At 40.0% G+C, this 18,451-nt stretch overlaps 2 protein-coding genes across 19 annotated transcripts in view; one reads left to right on the top strand and one right to left on the bottom strand.

Annotated features, from left to right (window-relative positions):
- WDR7 (WD repeat domain 7) overlaps window positions 1–11,484 on the bottom strand; it is a 439,870-nt gene extending 428,386 nt beyond the window's left edge. For 2 of the 18 annotated variants that reach the window (XM_058277779.1, XM_058277782.1), the window contains exon 1: window positions 2,537–2,770. The gene's annotated coding sequence lies outside the window, so the exon portion shown is untranslated. Of the gene's footprint in view, window positions 1–2,536; window positions 3,247–11,391 lie in introns of those variants that run through there. The other 16 variants (XM_058277784.1, XM_071208572.1, XM_058277785.2 and 13 more) reach the window with 15 other exon arrangements.
- A 51-nt stretch (window positions 11,485–11,535) lies between these two features.
- Window positions 11,536–18,451, top strand: part of TXNL1 (thioredoxin like 1) — a 45,419-nt gene continuing 38,503 nt past the window's right edge. Inside the window, exon 1 of the mRNA XM_004452299.5 lies at window positions 11,536–11,886. Within this exon, the coding sequence (XP_004452356.1) occupies window positions 11,789–11,886 (98 nt within the window). The 5' untranslated portion in view covers window positions 11,536–11,788. The remainder of the gene's footprint in view (window positions 11,887–18,451) is intronic.

The raw sequence follows: 18,451 nt of genomic DNA, 5'->3' as shown, positions 1-18,451 counted from the left end.
AATATTAAAAAAAATAAATAGGGAAGCGGACTTGGCCCAACGGATAGGGCGTCCACCTACAACATGGGAGGTCCACGATTCAAACCCTGGGCCTCCTTGACCCGTGTGGAGCTGACCCACGCACAGTGCTGATGCACACAAGGAGTGCCCTGCCACACAGGGGTGTCCCCCACGTAGGGGAGCCCCACACGCAAGGAGTATGTCCTGTAAGGAGAGCTGCCTAGAGCAAAAGAAAGCGCAGCCTGCCCAGGAGTGGCACTACACACAGGGAGAGCTGACACAACAAGATGATGCAACAAAAAGAAACACAGATTCCGGGTGCCACTGATAAGGATAGAAGCAGTCACAGAAGAACACACAGCGAGTGGACATAGAGAGCAGACAACTGGGGGCGGGGAGGGGAGAGCAATAAATAAATCAATAAGTGTCGAAGAGGATATGGAGAAATAGAAACATTTGTTCATTGTTAGTGGGGATGTAAAATGGTGCAGTTAGGTGCTATGGAAAACAGTTCGGTGGTTCCTCAGAAAATTAAGTATAAAATGACCATACTACCTAGCAGCACTCAAGCCAGTATTTGTACACTATTGCTCATAGTGGTATTATTCACAACTGCTAAAAGATGAAAGCAATCATTCACCAATGAATGAACAAAATGTTTTTTATATATGCAATGGAATATTATTTGGCCATTTAAAAAAATGAGGTTTTGATTCACACAACATGGATCAACCTTGAAAACATCACATGGAGTGAAATAAGCCAGACACAAAGAGATGAATAATGTATGATCTCACTGATACGAAACAATTAGAATACGCCAATTCATAGAGTCAGAAACTAGAATACAGATTGCCAGGAGCTGGGATGAAGGTAGGGAATGAGGAGTTCATGCTTTTTAACTGGCATCAAGTTTCTGGTTGGGGTTATAGAAAAGTTTTGGTAATGGCTACTAGTGATGGTAGCAAAACATTCTGAATATAATTAACACCACTGAATTATATATTTGAATGTGGTTAAGAGGAAAGTTTAGGCTGTATACATGTTATTAGAATAAAAATTCAGAAAAAAACCCCACAGAATTTTATAAAACAAAGTGAACCATAATGTCAACTATGGACTATAATAGTATTATAATAATCTTTCATCAATTGTAACAAAGGTACCACACCAACACAAAGTGTTAATCGGGGGAGGGGAAGGTAGTAATAAGGGAACTCTACTTTTGCATGATATATTTTATAAACCCACAACTTCTCTGGTAAAAAAAAAAAAAAATGTTATTTATCCACAGGAGGCGATAAGAAAAATTAAAGTTGTATATCCTAGTTTTGCTGTTAGTTAGAGCTCTGGAGCATTTTAAAAATATAGACTCAAACAAATGAATTTCTCTACGACAGTCTCTAATTGAGGTTAACAATGAAGTATTTACTATTCACACTGGTCCGTTTTCCAAATCTGAAACAACTAAGACCTGTTCTTTGAGTGATATCATAGTAATTTTTAATCTTCTTAAGAATAAAGGCATTTTCAACACATTATTTTCACTTTTAAGCTGTTTCCCACCTCTGTATTGTCAAAAATTTGCGTATAAAGCAAGAGGCAGGCATAAACTAGATTTTTATGTGTGTAAAATTTTCAAAAACATAGTCAATTTATCTCATGTATCAGGCGATTCTTGAAATCTTGCCTATAAAGTTATAAGCAATGAATATGTGAAAGTTATAGCGTGACTTTTTTGCCTCATGGCAAATAAATTATAGTGAACGTTAAGTTGTAGCTGTTCACTGACTTAACCTAAAATCGGCAGTATCAACACCACCTATGTAGTCTGTGATGCAACTGTAGCTGCCATAGTTTCAAACTGTAAGATCCATCAAATCCTCCCTAGGGCCTGAGAAAGCAACATAGGAAATAAGTGAAAAGCTATATAACTCAACGTCTGAATCAGACCTATACATTTTGAATGCGGGGACCCATTAATAAGCGAAGGGGTGTAGCAGGTACCTCTTAAGTCCTAGAGCAAGGGGTAAAGAACTGGTAGATGGCATCTAAAAGATGAAACTCTAACAGGGTTTCAGTACCAACAGGCGATGTAAAATTCCACCTTCAAGCAAGGGTAAACTAAAGAGTAGTTCCAACAGGCAAGGAGAAACCACATGTACCCTAACAGCATTCCCCAAAGGCACCACCCACCCACCACGGCTACCCACTCTATTCCGGTTTGGAATGCCCCTTAACGCAAAAAAAAGCTCACCTCAAGACCAAAGCCAGTGTCACAAGAAGCAAATGCCACTCATCTTGTAAGGGAGCCCGGAGATCCCGGATAGGACCCCAAACTCCGGACACAGGAGCTTAGCTATGGGCCTGAACCCGCCTACAAGGCGCTGAACAGAGCTTCCAGCAACAGCTCACTGACAGCGGGCGCCGCCCCAGGCTAGAGGACTGTGACCCCTGACCCCGACCTCTGATCCCCCACGGTGCAGGCACCTCCCGCGCTAGGATTCCGCCGGGGAAGCTCGAAAACCCCCTTTACCTGTCACAGCCTCATCTCAGACCGCGATGTTGTCTGCCGGTCCACCCGTGGGCGTTCCAGCAAAGAGGACAATGCGAGGGCGTATCTAACCTGGATGATGGAAGTGCAAATCCGGGTGGGCAAAACTAGAAGACCGCAACCCGCGCCCGGCCGCCGGCCGCCCACCAAGGCTGCAAGATGCCGTGGCCGTTGCTGCAGCTGCCGACGCCGCCGCTACTGCCACTGCAGTAAATCAGCTGACACCAGCCTCAGCTGCCGTGACTTTCGCTGCAACTGTCGCAAAAAGCGAAGGGGTTGGAAATGCTCACAATTTCCATACGCTCCAGGTCTAAGCCGGCACTAGAGAAGCCGGCTGGTTACCACGGAAACCGAGCAGCGGCGAAGCGTTCCACTGTGGGCAAGGAGTGCGCGGAGGCCATTTTTGTTGTGAGAAGCGCGTTCAAGGCTCTCTTCGCCTCACCCAAGTGGAAGGACTAGTTGAAAGGATGAAATCTCAAGTAGTCTAGGTCCTCCCTGCGACCAGAAAATTACAAGTTTATCCTTCGGCCTTCACCACTCCGTCCAGGCGCCCGGAAAGGGCTAGCTCTGGATGTTAGTTACTGTTTGTCTCCTGACCTCAGAACTTAGCGGTTGCCCACAGCACAGAAGGCCAGACGGAGGAGGAACTCCGCTACGCGCCTAGAGGAAATCTGATGTCGTGTAACACTCCTGTAGACTGGAGAGAATGAATATAGACTCTGGGGGTGACAGTAAGAGTAGTGGGGCGTGGGTTTTGCATTTAGGCACCTTTTGGATCCGTATTCCTCCACTGCACAGCATTAATTTCATCTTCGGCAAATTGATTCTTCTCTCTTCTCAATTATAAAATAGGGATAATAACCTTGTGGGGTTCTAAGAAATTAAACAAGCTCAGAAAACGTTAATTATTTATTATGCTTGTCCATCTTCCAAATATATGTTGAATGAATATTAACAACCAAGGGAAAAACTGTCGTGTTCTGCTATTGGCCAGTGGTTAATTTTGCTAAAAGGTACAAAAGATATTCATTCTAAGGCTTTTTTTTCCTTTATACATTGGCAGGTTTGCAGGACAACTGAGAGTCCTGTTGTAGTCCTTACATATTACTGTGTATATGGCTCACCTGGGGATCTTGTTAAAATGAAGTTTCTGATTCAGTAGGTCTTGGGTGGGGTCTGAGTTTCTGCATTTCTAACAAGCTTATTAGCTCCTGAGTAATACCCATTGCTGCTGCTCCTCAGACCACACCTTGAATAGCAAGATCCTGTTGGACACAAGGACCTAGAGCAGCAAATTAGGGGACCAGAATAATGTAGAATCAACTCTTCAGACAGTATAGTTTCCTTGCTAATTTCCCAAAAAGAATGCGAAGTATTGGTTTGGTCAGAAGACTAGTTCCTGCTAATGATTAACTTCTCTCTCCCATTTTCCCCAGCACACATAGAAGACCCCATCCCTGTCCTGGGTGACACTCTCCCTTCACTAGGCTGTTCAGCATCCAACTACTGCACTGTACTTTAGGTCTCAGGTGTTGTTCCTTACATGCTGTTTCTGTTTATTTGTAGAGACCAGCCCTAACTACAGCCACCATGGTGAAAAAATTTAAATTATAATGTGGGCCATGGAGTAAATAAAACACTTGAAAATCAGTAATGCTGATATTGTCTTAATACTACAAATTGGAATTCTATTATTTTCTTCTATTTTTGACTAACTGCTTTGCAATTATATATTATGAGTTGAGGGAAACGATCTTAAATAGAAGGAATCAACTCCTTAGCGAATAATACACTCACTGTTATGATGAATACATTTAAATCTTTAAGTTGATAGTTTCCTTTACAATTTATAAGAACTCTTTGAAATATAGGAAGCACAGAGTTGTTACCATAGGATAATTGTAGACTAGATTAAATCTAGTTTGATTGGTGAAGGAAATCTATAATTATTTTTTTCCTAAATGGGCTCTTTAATTCAACAAATATTACTTGAGTAATATTTTTCAAATATCTTGCTAGGAATATGAAGATTAAACAGCAGCCTTAAGACTGTTAAACATCAGCATTCAGACTGTTAGCAATGTGGTCCCTCTACCAAGTTTACAAAATTTATTGCCAAAGTATGTATTTGTGTAGTCTCCTGAACCACACGGCTAAAACTAATATTCAAATACTAATTAATAAAATGTTTCTGTTTCAGAAAAATTCATAAATTTTGGTACACATATATATATGAAGCTCATACAACCTTCCTGAAAATTAAGGTCTCTATTTTCAGTAAGCTGATCTTGAGTATATTTACTTGAATACTTTATTTATTTCTCTCATCTGGAAGAATTATACAAAAATCTTAAAAGATAATCAAAAATAGTTCAACATATTTTTATATAGTTTAACTGAAAGCAAAGGTGAAAAAGCAAGAATCTGGCCTGTTCAGCTTCTGTAAAGAATGGAAATCTGGGGAAGCAGATTTGGCTCAACTGATAGAACATCCGCTTACCATATGGGGGGTCCAGGGTTCAAACCCAGGGCCTCCTGACCTGTGTGGTGAACTGGACCATGTGGAGGGCTGATGCGTGTAAGGAGTGCTGTGCCATGCAGGGGTCCCCTGCATAGGGGAGCCCCACGCGCAAGGAGTGTGCCCCGCAAGGAGAGCTGCCCCATGCGAAAAAAGCACCACCTGCCCAGGAATGGTGCTGCAAACACAGAGAGCTGACGCAGCAAGGTGACGTAACAAAAAAGAGATACAGGTTCCCAGTGCCACTGACAAGAATGCACGCAGACACAGAAGAACACACAGTGAATGGACACACAGAAAAGCAGACAAGGGGGGGGGGAAGGGGAAGGAAAGAGAAATAAAAAATAAATATGTTTTTTAAAAAAAGTGTTAAGTCTGCTTCCCACCAAGAATCAGGAGGTATGAAATTCCCTTATCATTGGAAAGTGTTTTGGAGACTGGGCAGCTAAAAAGATTGGCAAATATCCACCAAGATATATGGCTATCATACAGTGTAGTATGAAAAGGTAGATGGAGGGAAAGATTGATTATGTTGAGGAAAGGAGGAATGATCACATTAGATTTTATTTAGGTCTAGAATAATGGGTAGGATTTGGAATAGGTAGAATTGGAAAAAGGAAACAAATTTGGCACCAGTTTTGATATCTGTAAGTACAGGATCATGAAGGGAAAATAATGGGAAAATGTTGGAAAAGTAGACTGCGTCTAGTGATAAGAAATTACAAGGAAGAATAGAATAAGGCCAGACAATGAGAGGCCTTGAATGCCCATTTAAGTTTTTTGAACTTTTTTCTAAACACTGAAGAGCCATTGAAGACTTTTGACCAATATATGAGCAGTGCTTTTTAAACAATATTGTATTTGTTTTTTTTTAGTGCATAACATTACCACACATTCATTGTCTCACAGTTTCTGTAGGTAGAGTTCAGGTACTGTTTAGCTGGGTCCTCTGCTCATGATCTCACAAGCCTGCATTCTCATCTACAGGCTTGATTAGGGAAGAATTTGACTCCAAAGTTATTCAAGCTCATTTATTTCCTTGTGGCTATATGACTAAATGCCTGACTTCTTTCTGACTGTCAGCTGGAAGTGGCCCTCTGGTCCTAGAGGCATCTCACAGTTCCTTACCATATGTACCTCGCCAAAGACCCTCTCAAAATATGGCAGCTGACTTCTCAAAGTCAGCAAGATATATACATAAATTAAGGGAGTGACATCCCAAGTTACATTCAAGATAAAATAATTACACAAAGGTGTAACTCAGAGGCAGAGAAGGGGGTCATTTTAAGTGTCATTTAATCTGACAGCAAATTATGTAAATTACTTGGGAGAGACAGAAATGTAAGGAGACAAGTGAGAAATTGTCTTGTAGTTGCTGTCATTGCTTTAATCAAAAACATATAGTTGTTACCAGAACAAAATCATAAATAGAATCCACAAGATTAGGGTCCAGAATGCCACCATGATACAAGCATTAAAAAAAAAACAACACTTAAGTATCACTGTCTTTAGAATTTAGTAGCACTTACCCAACAACACACCAGTAGTTCCTAGATTTTCAGTGTTTCAAGGTAGCTCTCCAAAAGACAAGGACATTTATTCCTCCATTTTATAATTTTTAAAAAGGAGATTATCACTCTGATAATGACTGACCTCATTATTGCTATCAAATTCCCCCTAAAAGTTCTATCACAGTTTAGGTCTCCATGTTAGCACCAACAGAGCTTATGCCTTATCATGTTGCAGCAAGTAGTTTAATAAGCATTCTTTGTTTGGTTTTGTGTAATTAAAACTCTTTAAGGGCTTCCCTTTTCACTTTTTCACATGATATGAAAGTCAACCAGTGAGACCTCTTTTTTTCCTATCATGACTTCCACTAAATCAAACCATTTCTTTTCAAGTAACGGCATGTCTCTTTCTAGAAATATCACTATTTTCTCCTTATCCAGGCCTTCTAAGAAAAAGTGAAGGAAATAAAGTTAGGGGTACACTGGATCCTCATGAATAAGAGTTTGGGAGCCTATTACCAAGCTACCAAGATCAGCAAGAGGAAATTCGAATAGATTGTAAAGGAGGAGGTGGAGAGTATCAGTCACAGCCCCAACACCACCTGCAGCAACAAGAGCTGTGATTCATCCGACTAACTTCCCTCTCCTACATTTCCCTTCAGAGAGAACCACCAGAGCCCTGGAAGAGTTGCTCCCTAAACCTGAGGTGAGAAGTGGATCCATAAGATACAATCAGGAGACTGTAGAAGTCAAAACGACGCACTGCCCAGATTGCCTTTCAAGAAAGAACCACTTATCTGCTCCACAGAGAGTGGGTAGCTCATTGTCTCATAAGGATAACTGAAATAAAACTTCCATTAAATGGATTAAAGAGCCTAGTATCACCCAGCATTTTAGGAAAGCCTGCAATGTGTAAAAGATCAATGGGTTTAGCTTAAATAGGGATAACTCTGGGAACAGAGTTTAAAAATAAACAAAAGACACCAACTCCTAGTATTTGCAATTTGAGAAGCCATTGCAAACGTAAAACAGTAACAAGATGCTTGGAAAGAATGGTCAGAAAAAGGGGCTCTTGGAAATTAAAAATATGATTCCCAAAAAAAACTGAAGAAGTCTGCCAGAAAGTAAAAGAAAATGGGAAAGAGAGAATGAAAGTGAAAATGAGTCAACAGAGACCCAAGCCTTTGACATATCATTATGCAATTCCAAAATGCCAATGATAAAGAGACGACACTAGAGGCTGAGAGAGAGAGAATGGAAAAAGAGGTCATCTGAAATGGAAGAGTTATCAATCTAACATCAGTCTTCTAAAGATCAAAATGGAAGCCAGAGAAAACCTGAGAAGGTTTTGAGAAGAAATGACTTTCCACATAGCCACACAGAAATATACACTTGTTCAAACTATCTATCATATACAAGAAAAAATAGTCATTTTCAGACATCCAAAGACTCAAAGTTTTCTTCTAGTGTATTTTTTCTTGCACTATTTGAGGATGTACTCTAGAAACATAATGAGTAAATCATGAGGAAAACATGGATTGGATCCAGGAAATAGTACTTGCCAAAGGATCAGTATAGGGAAATCCCAGGATAAAAGCTGTGTAACAAATACAGCAATCAATCCAAATTAAAACTAGGGGATATAGGGCTCCAGGAGGAAGATGTACAATAAAAAAGGGGGAGGGGGGACACACAATAGAATGCTCAATATAATGTAAAGTTTGAAAATAATATAAATACCAAAATAAAGGTAAATATTAGGTTGGTGCAAAAGTAATTGCGATTTTGCATTAGTTGAAATTTGCCATTTGATATTGGCATACATTCTTAAATAAATGTGGCTATGTTAAGCATTTTAAGGTGCATTTCTCGCTTTATGTTTTTTTGCTAATGACTATTACTTGTTTATTTTATATTTATTTTAGACTATGGAAATGACATTAGACAAAAAGCAAATTCAAGCAATTTCCTTATTTGAGTTCAAAATGGATCATAAAGGAGAGACAATTCACAGCATCAACAACACATTTGGCCCAGGAACTGCTAACAAACGTACAGTGCAGTAATTTTGCAAAGTTTTGCAAAGGAGACGAGAGTCTTGTAGATGAGGAGTGTAGTGGCCATCCAAAGGAAGTTTATAAAGACCAATTGAGAGCAGTCATCAAAGTCAATCCTCTTAAACTACTGGAGAAATTGCCAAAGAACACAACATCAACCATTCTACAATTAACAGTTGAAGCAAATTGGAAAGGTGAAAAAGCTCGATAAGTGGGTGCCTCATGAGCTAAACGAAAGTCCAAAAAATTGTTTTGAAGTGTCATCTTCTCTTATTCTACACAATGAACCATTTCTCAATTGGATTGTGACCTGTGAAGAAAAGTATATTTTATATGACAACTGTGACAAACGCCTCAGTGGTTGGACTGAGAAGCTCCAAAGCACTTCCGAAAGCTAAAATTGCAACAATAAAAGTGATGGTCACTGCTTGGTGGTCTGTTGACACCAACAGCTTTCTGAATCTGGTGAAACCATTACATCTGAGAAGTATGTTCAGCAGACCAATGAGATGCACCAAAAATTGCAATGCCTGCTGCTGCTATTGGTCAACAAAAAGGGCCCAATTCTTTTCCACAACAACTTCCAAATGCACGTCACACAATCAATGCCTCAAAAATTGAACAAATTGAGCTAAGAAGTTTTGCCTCGTCCACCATATTCACCTGACCTCTCGTCAACCAACCACCACTTCTTCAAGCATCTTGCCAACTTTTTGCAGGGAAAAACGCTTCCACAACCAGCAGGATGCAAAAAGTGCTTTCCAAGAGTTCGTTGAATCCCAAAGCATGGATTTTTACAGTACAGGAATAAGGAAACTTATTCCTCATTGGCAACAATGTGTTGATTGTAATGGTTTCTATTTTGATTAATAAAGATGTGTTTGAGCCTAGTTATAATGACTTAAAATTCACGATCTGAAACTGCAATTCCTTTTGCACCAACCTAAGAGTATATGAATAAAAGAAGGCAATTAGAAACTCCAGAGAAAACAAAAGGCTGTAATATAAAGTCCTAAATATCTTCATAGATTTCTAAGTTCCCACTTCATTTCCATAGCAGCTGCTTTACTTGTGGCTCTTTGTTTGCCTCTTTGCAAAACTGGGAGGACCATTAAGAATAATAATAACTCATAATTTATAAACATCTTTCATTGAGCACATTATGTTCTGGCCCTTTACATACATCAGCCACTATCACCTTTAACTCTCACAAACCTGTAAAGTAGGTGCTCTCACATATAAGGACGCTGAGGTTCAAAGAGGTTAGTGGCTTGCTCATCATCATAAAATAATAGCTAAGTTTTATTATTGGAACTTCTGTCTCTTTGGGACCAAAGCCATCACACTGTGCAGGTGTCATGATAAAAGCATGTAATTCCTATCTCTGTGCTTCGGCTGGGTTCAGTTAGGCATAATTGTTTAAGTTTCTGCAATGTTAGTCTTCTCTTTTCATACGTTTTGGGATTCAAATACCACCCAAACTGATGACTCCCAAATCTTCAACTCTACTCTATTCCTTAATTTTTTTTAGCTCCAGACTCATTCTTCCTACTATCTACTCTGCATCTCACTTGGATGTCCTACAGGCAATCCAGTAAAGAGTCACAACAAGGAAATATTTGACTTATCCTAAACACTTTCCTCTGTCTTCTTACTAAATCAGTTCAATTGGTGACTAAATTGGTTCAATTGGTCTCTAAACCCTGTGGCTTTTATTTTCTAAACGTTTCTCAAATATATCCTTCCTCTTCATATCCACTGCAGCTGCTCTCATAACTTAGTTCCTAGATTACCAAAGAAACCTTCTAATCTGGTCTCATTGCCTTCCATCATCCTCTCTACTACTTCAAAGGTTTTTTTTTCTAGACACTTGAATCACAAAAGTACACTGTAGTGATTCCTCACTACCTAAAGGATAAAACCCAGAATTCCTTTACTTTTCGTGATCTAACCTCTACCTTCCTCTGCAATTTCATTTCCCCAGCTAAAACCAAGAGCAAAACAATTCCTTTGTCACATTGAGAAGTATTTAAGAGTAAGCACTCTGCTGTTAAAATTGCCTTCACTTGAAATTACTTTTTCCCTGAAATATAATTCTCAAAGTTTATATATATAACAGAAAAATCTTAATGTGTATTATAATTGATGTAATATATAATTACTATTTTAAGAGTTTATAAAATGCTTGACACTTAATGTGTTAAATATTCGCTAAATCATACAAATGCATTTGCATCTGCTGGTGGTCCCTTTGCCTAGGATATCCAGTCATCTCTCAGCACCTGACTCAGCCCTTCAACTCTTTCATGATTCACTTCAGAAATCACTCACCAAGTTTCCCCGTCCCATCCCCCACCCCCATTCCATTTGATGCCACCGTTTCCTACGCTAACTCCTGTCGCAAGACTATGAGTTCCTGAAGGAAGAAATGTCTTCATCTTTTGCGCACAACTTAAAGACAGGTGCACAGTATCTACGGAATAACTGCGTGCAGAGGATCCAAATATAATGCGCTCCATAAATAAGATGATGTCTACGTCCGTTTTGTCTAATTGGAATGTGTGGTGACCTGCCCCGAATACCCAACAGGACTATACTCCAAGGTACTTCCTGGAGAGAGGGTGGGCTTAAGACCTTACACAGCAGGTACGAACACCGAAAAAAAAATTCCACTCCAAAAAACTCTTCTTAACTACCCTGGAGAACCCAAAGAAATAATACTTTCGCAGAGAACTCTACGCCTGCGCTTCTAACCTGCACACCCCTGCGCCTGCGTCGCAAGCGGTAACAGGATCTTCAGTCGAGGGTGGAGCCACGGTTCGTGTTTGAGGATTGGACGCTGAGGACCAAAACGGGCGGAGCGGGCCAAAAGTGGCGGCGCAGTAATGACGCTCGGCTGCGCAAGCGCCGGCGCTCGGCCGCGCGGTGGCTGCCGGGAGCTGCACGCCTTCCCTTCCTTTGCTGCTCTCCTCCCCGCTCCCCGTCCCCGCCCCCTCGGCCGCTCGGCTCTCTGGCGTGACTCGGCACTGAGAGCCCGGTGGGAAGACATCGCTGTTGCCACCTTCTCTGTCCAGGCCTCGGCCTTCCTGGGTCTTCATCTTTAATTTCGAAGCTGGTGGTGTTGCGGCCCCCTGCCGGGCTCTCTCTGAAGATGGTGGGCGTGAAGCCAGTCGGGAGCGACCCGGATTTTCAGCCGGAGCTGAGCGGCGCGGGCTCCAGACTCACGGTGGTCAAGTTCACCATGAGAGGGTGAGGCCGGGCCGGAGTCCTGCTGGTCAACCCGCCCGTGCTTTCCTTTCACTCTTTCCGGGTCGCGGCTCCCGTACCATCTCTTGCCCCAGAATGCCCGGCGCTGGCCGCAGCCTTAGACTGCTGCCAGGGTTAGGCCTCACTTCTCGCTGTGAGCCCCCATTTGTTCACAGGAGGGTTCCAGACGGGGACCGAGGCCTTGCCGGCCGCCTACCCCAGCCCTGGAGACCCCCGCCCGCCCCTTTTGAATCCTCAGAAGAGCTCTCCTCTTGGGCTTGGCCGGCCTCTATTTCTTCAAGTCTGTGGGAGTCTCCCTTGTCGCCCCTACTTGCACCTGTCCCCTTCTTTCCGGGGATCTAGCTGTCATTTGCATACTAGAAACTTAAAAGCTTAATTTATCGATCACTTTGATTCTCTTCATCACCTGCATTTCTGTAAAGCCTTTGGAAGAGTCACAATGGCATCCTGCTAATCTGCGTAGTGGTTAGTCCTAAGGCTCAGTTAATGCATTTTAAACTAATTTTATGTTGGATCAGGATTCTTTTAATTTTCGTAACCTTTTTGTCCTTCGCTTGGCTAGTAACTTTGTAACTTAACCTCCCTAGATATGCGATTGCATCTTATTGCACAAATAGAGTAAAAATATATTACTGGTGTAGAATATACTGGCCAGACTCTGGGTTTGATCAGTCTCCGTGTTTGACCTGATTTAAGAGGAGGGATCTTGAAAGATGTTAACTACCTTTGGTAATTGTCGTCATACTTTACATGTTGCAGAGCTGTTAGACGTCCCATGTTGCTTGTGTAATGTTCCTGTGTAAGAATATCATGTTGGAATTACGCATTTAGAACCAAGATTTCAGTCAATTTGTGTATTTACAGGTCTCTCTTTCCTTGTGTGGGAACCTATTTAGGAGAGTTAGAGGTCTCCACTGATTTACCTTGACACCCTGGCTAATTACACCACACTGACTTGGAGAAATCTATTTACAGGTATCACTGTATATTTTAACAATTCCTTTTTAGCGCTGGTAAGGGCTTTTGGAAAATCTAGTCCCTTATCTTTTTACACAGGGCTGTCAGATGACTTGTTTATGATCTAAGTTAATAATGGAAATTAATTTCCTCTTGAAGCCTGATAATGTTAAGGAAGGCAGACATCTTATTTAAAATAATCAATCACTTCATTTGACTGTAGTATGAAAGTATGCTACTGTATGTATTTGCTCTTCTGTGTTCTGTGACTTATTTTTCTTGACTGAAGTTCCAAATTATGATGGCTAACTGAAATTAAATGAAGATGTAAATAAGGCTAAAATTTTAAAGAAAACAGTTATTTGTAAAGTTACCATTATTGTAATACAGTTTATTCGGCTACAGGGAGTGTTTTTTAACACCATTTAGCTCATACATAATTATCAGTGGAGAGTTGGCATCAGTATAATGTGGAAGTTGTGTTCTTTCATATACAATTTTTCATAAGTAGTGAAGAACAGGAATAGAAATAAAACCTTTAGCAGGAAGGAGAAAAACCGTCCATTACACAAGCAGGTGGAGACCCTTTCAAGCTTATTTTAAAGAAGTTAAAATTAATAAAATTAAGCATGAGTGCCTATTCCCAGTCCTTGTTCACAGAGTTTATTCTTGGTATTGCTCTATCTTCTGTCCAAACCTAAGGGCATTCCCACTGGCTCAGAGCTTCATATCCATCTGCATTGTCACACAGCACCTCTAAGCTGGCATTTCTCCTCTTTTTCTTTCTTTCTTTGTTCATTTTAAATACCCTGTAAGGCAGCCTCCTAGTCTGAGCCACCTGCCTGATTGTCCATATTATTTCCTAAGTGTTAATTATTGTTTTTTTTAGCAATCTGGACAAAGGTGCATGGATTTCAAGTAGTTTGCTTCAACCTTTTTCTTCACATAAGCTCTATTTTAAGTCCGTGCTTTTTCAGAAAGTGGTTTTCAAGAATGGATATATTGTGTTACAGCATAAATACCTGTTCTTCATTTGTGGCACCTGTATAAGTGCAGTAAACATTAAATTGTTTTCACTTAAGTATTTAAAAATAAAAATATCTATTGATCATCAAAAAAATGATGTGGAAGTATGGATAATTAAAAGTCTCACCTAAAATCTACCTCCCTTTTCCAATCTCAGTTTTCAGAAATAAAGTTCGCTATTTATTATATGTCCTGCCTAACATTTTTCTTTTTCTTTATTTTTAAAGGCAGTACCAGGGATTGAACCTGGGACCTCCTACATGGGAGGCAGGCATGCAACCACTGAGCTACGCTCACTACCCCTGCCTAACTTTTTTTTTTTTAAAGATACTTAGATTACACAAAATACCACCCCCAAAAATATAAGGGATTCCCATATGCCCCACTCCCCACACCTTCCACACTCTCCCACGTAAACAACATCTTTTCATTAGTGTGGTACATTCATTGCAATTGATGAACACATTTTGGAACATTGCCACACAGCATGAATTATACTTTACATTGTAGTTTATAGTCTCTCCTACTCAATTCTGTAGGTTATGGCAGGATATATAATAGCCTGTATCTGTCATTTTAATGTCATTCAGGACAATTCTAAGTCCCAAAAATGCCCCCATATTACACCTCTTTTTCCCTCTCCCTGCCTTTAGCACCTCCAGTGCCCACTGTGTCCACATTAATGATAAAATTTCTTTCATTGCTAGAATCACAGTAAGTCTATAGTAGAATACCAGTAAGTCCACTCTAGCCTGCCTAACTTTAATATGCGTTTATGAATATATAGTTTTCAAATGTGTGATATAGAACCTTTTATTATGACTTCGGTTTTTTTTTAAACTTGATTATATCTATTATGGACTTCTTTCTACCATTATATATAACAAAATTTTCAAACTAAGTTGTTCCCTGAAATAAGTGTGTCATACTTTTTAAGCCATTTTCAATTGGTTACCATTCAGATTGTTTTTAATTTTTTACTATTGCAGATATGTTGCAGTGAACTTCTTTATACATATTATTAAGTGTTAAGAGGCTAGACTTTTGGAAGTGACACTGTTGGTTCTTAGATTATGTTCATTTAAAATTGATGGATAATGAGCAAATGGCCCTCCAGAAAGGATGTACCAATTTGTTATCACAGTAGTGCTTAAGACTTAATAGCTGTATTTCGCTAAACTAAACATATAGATTTAGTTGATTGTAAATTGTTGTCTTTTTTAGTTACATGTGAGCCTATTGGAATATTGTTAGATCCAAAAATTTACTTTCAAAGGCACAAAATTTAATATTTAAGAACTTAATAGCTATTTCTTTTTTGGTGTGAGACTTCACACAAGATAAAATGCTGATTAAAATGTTGTTAAGGATAGAGAGACAGTCACAACCAGAGTTTGAGGTTAAAACCTTATTTTGTGCTTTAGGATTTGCTTATCCTTGCTGGTTCCTGCCTGCTAAAGCCAAGATTTTTCTCATTGTTGTGAAATCTGTTCAGATAAACATGTATAGTGCACAATTATAGATGTACAGCTTAAAGAATTTTCACAAACTAAACACACGTGTATAATCAGCTTCCAGAGAGGAACCAGAACATTACTAGTATCCAGAAGTCTTCCTTATGCCCCTTCCTGTCCCTAATTCTCACAAGGGTAACTGTTATCCTGATTTGTAATACAGTTTATTCATTTTGCCTGTATTTGAATTGTATATGAATGGAATCAGGTAGTGTTCTCTTGTGGTTGATATCTTTTCCTCAATATTATTTGTGAGATTCATCCATATTTTTGCATGAGGATTTATATCAGTCATTCTAATTAATGTATACATTGTGTGAATAACCACAATTCATTTACCCATTCTCTTGTTAATAGGAATTTGGGTAGTTTTCAGTTTTTGGCTATTGGAAATATTCCTGCTATCAATATTCTTGTGAATGTCATATGGCAAACATATTCATACATTTCTGCTGAAAGAATTATATATATCTGAGGAGTGGACTTGCTATGTCATAGGGTAGGCAGATGCCTAGTTTTAGTGGATCTTTCCAGTCTCTTCCCCTACTTCGAAGTTATACCAGTTTGCTCCACATCCTTAACAACACTTGGTGGTTTCTTGTTTTAGGTATTTTGGTGGGGGTGGTTTTAATTGATTTTTCCTCAATTTCCCTGATGACTAATGAAGTAGAATACTTTTCTATATTTTCAGTTGTCTGGATAATTTATCAAACACCTTATTCAAGAGTTCACCCATTTTTTTTTTCTCTCCCCTCCGCACCCCAGGTGTCTGCTCTCTGTGGCCATTCACTGTGCGTTCTTCTGTGTCTGCTTCTATTCTTGTCAGCGGCACCAGGAATCTGTGTCTTTTTGTTGCATCATCTTGATGCATCAGCTCTCCATGTGTGTGGCGCCACTCTTGAGCAGGCTGAACTTTCTTTCACGGCCCTCCTTATAGGGTGCACTCGCATGGGGCTTCCCTACGTGGGGGACACCCCTGCATGGCAGTACTCCTTGCGTGCATCAGTACTGCCCGTGGACCCTCTCCACATGGGTCAAGGAGGTCCTGGGTTTGAACCATGGACCTCCCATGTAGTAGGCGGACACTCTATCCATTGAGCCAAGTCCGCTTCCCTTTTATTTTTTTTAATTTTTAAAGTTTTATTACTCATAATGAATTATAAAACTTTGGTAGTTAAATCATACTATCAAGTGAGGCATTCTTAATATTTATGTAAACTTGAAACTTTGCAAACTTGTGTTTTCTGTTTTCCAATTATGAGCAAAATTATGAAGAGGAGAAGGTCTAAAATATTTATAAATCAAAACCCAGCTGGGTTAGAGGTGAAATATAAAGAGAGTTGTGCTATAAGAGCATAGGTGGTTTTTAGTTTATGTTTGGGGTATGAAAGCAATTTAGCTCATCTCACAAGAAACAAAAGCAGATGCTGTAGTAAAGCTGAACCATGAAATCCCCCATCAGTTATTTTTAGCATGCCTCTTAAGTTTTCTATCTTCTGGTTTCTTGTCTTCTGTTCCTGAGTCTTGAACAGGTAACCACTTGAGGGGATGTCGGCAATAGTTGGGCCATGGAGGAACTGTCATCAAATGTGAAAAAGCAAATCCGGCCATAACTATATCAACAGTCCATCTGAACTGTTCAGCCACGTACCCATAGATAAATCCAACTACTGCGGAAAAAAGAATAATTCCCTGAAACATATGTTCAGCCAGCTTCTGGCCATTGTAATCCATTTGCATGGGCAGAGAGCCCAGATGCTCTAGCATGACTGGCTGTGGCGATGGGTGGCACAGGTCAAGAAGCAGGCTGAGGCACAAGGGCAGTCGCATTTCAGAGAGAGTCGGGGCCGCAGTCTGGGCCTGCGTGCTGTCTGGCTGGCCTACCGAGCCAGGGAGCATGATCCCATTTTTATTTTGAATATTTTATAGTCTCACTCTTACGTATTTGTAGGTGTTCTTTTTTTTCCTTCAACTTTTTATAATGAAATAATTCCAAACTTAGAGGACAGATGCCAAAACAATAGCAATTTCCACACAGAGAACTCCAACATACCCTGTACCTAGATACCCATATCCACCAACTTTTAACATTTTACCACTTTTGCCATATCATTCCTGTCCATCCACCTAGCTAGCCATCTATATCTGTCTTCTAAGTAGTTGAGAGTAAAATTGCATACATCATGCTCCTTGTACTTTTCCGTGTACTTCCATGTATTATTAAAAACATGGATATTCACTTATGTAGCCACCTTAAGTAAAATTATGAAGTTCAAGAAATATAGCATGGAATATAGATTTTTCATATGTCCCAATATCATTTTCGGCCTTTTTTCCTCCATTATTAGATTCAGTCCAGGATCATATATTACATTTAATTACCATTGTCTCTTTTTTTCTTTCTTAAGATGCTCACACCTAGGCATGTTTACTGGCTGAAAGTAAATGAAGAGAGAGAGTGAGAGAGAAAGAGAGCAAGAGTGGGGTAGGGAAAGAGGGATATAATAGCCAAAATGATGCTGATGCAAAGTGCTTTTGGCTTTTATAAGGGGTATTTATTTGGGGTAAAAGCTTGCAGTTAGAAGGCCCTTTAGAGTCCAACTCAGGGTACCATAAGAAGTACTTCCTCACCCAAAGTTATTTGCCACATGTTGAAGCAAGATGGCGGGAGATGTCTGCAAGGGTTCAGCCTTCCTTCTTCCTTTTAAGGCTCCATGGTCACAACTTCTTCCTCTCTCAGCTGTAGGCTGGCATAAGGTTTGTCTCTCTTCCTGGAGCTTGTTTCTTTCTGGGCTCATCTGCTCTGTTTTCTTTATAAGGTTGGCTGTAAACTATCAGGCAAATGACTCATCTCTTACCTGGGCCTCTGCAATGTCTATGGGGCTGTTTCTCTACTCTGCGTTCTTCTGTGTATCTACTTCCATGTTCTTGATTGAGTGTCTGCTTATATAGCCCACCAAGGGGGCAGGGACTCAACCCTGCACACTTTAATGATGTGGTCTAATCTTGATTTAATAAAGTAAAAGTGAAACCTCTGAATTTAATATAAA

The sequence above is a fragment of the Dasypus novemcinctus genome, chromosome 16, assembly GCF_030445035.2.
Source record: "Dasypus novemcinctus isolate mDasNov1 chromosome 16, mDasNov1.1.hap2, whole genome shotgun sequence".
NCBI classification, from domain to species: domain Eukaryota; kingdom Metazoa; phylum Chordata; class Mammalia; order Cingulata; family Dasypodidae; genus Dasypus; species Dasypus novemcinctus.
The sequence above is the reverse complement of the archived record's forward strand: the minus strand, read 5'-3'. Positions and strand labels throughout refer to the sequence as shown.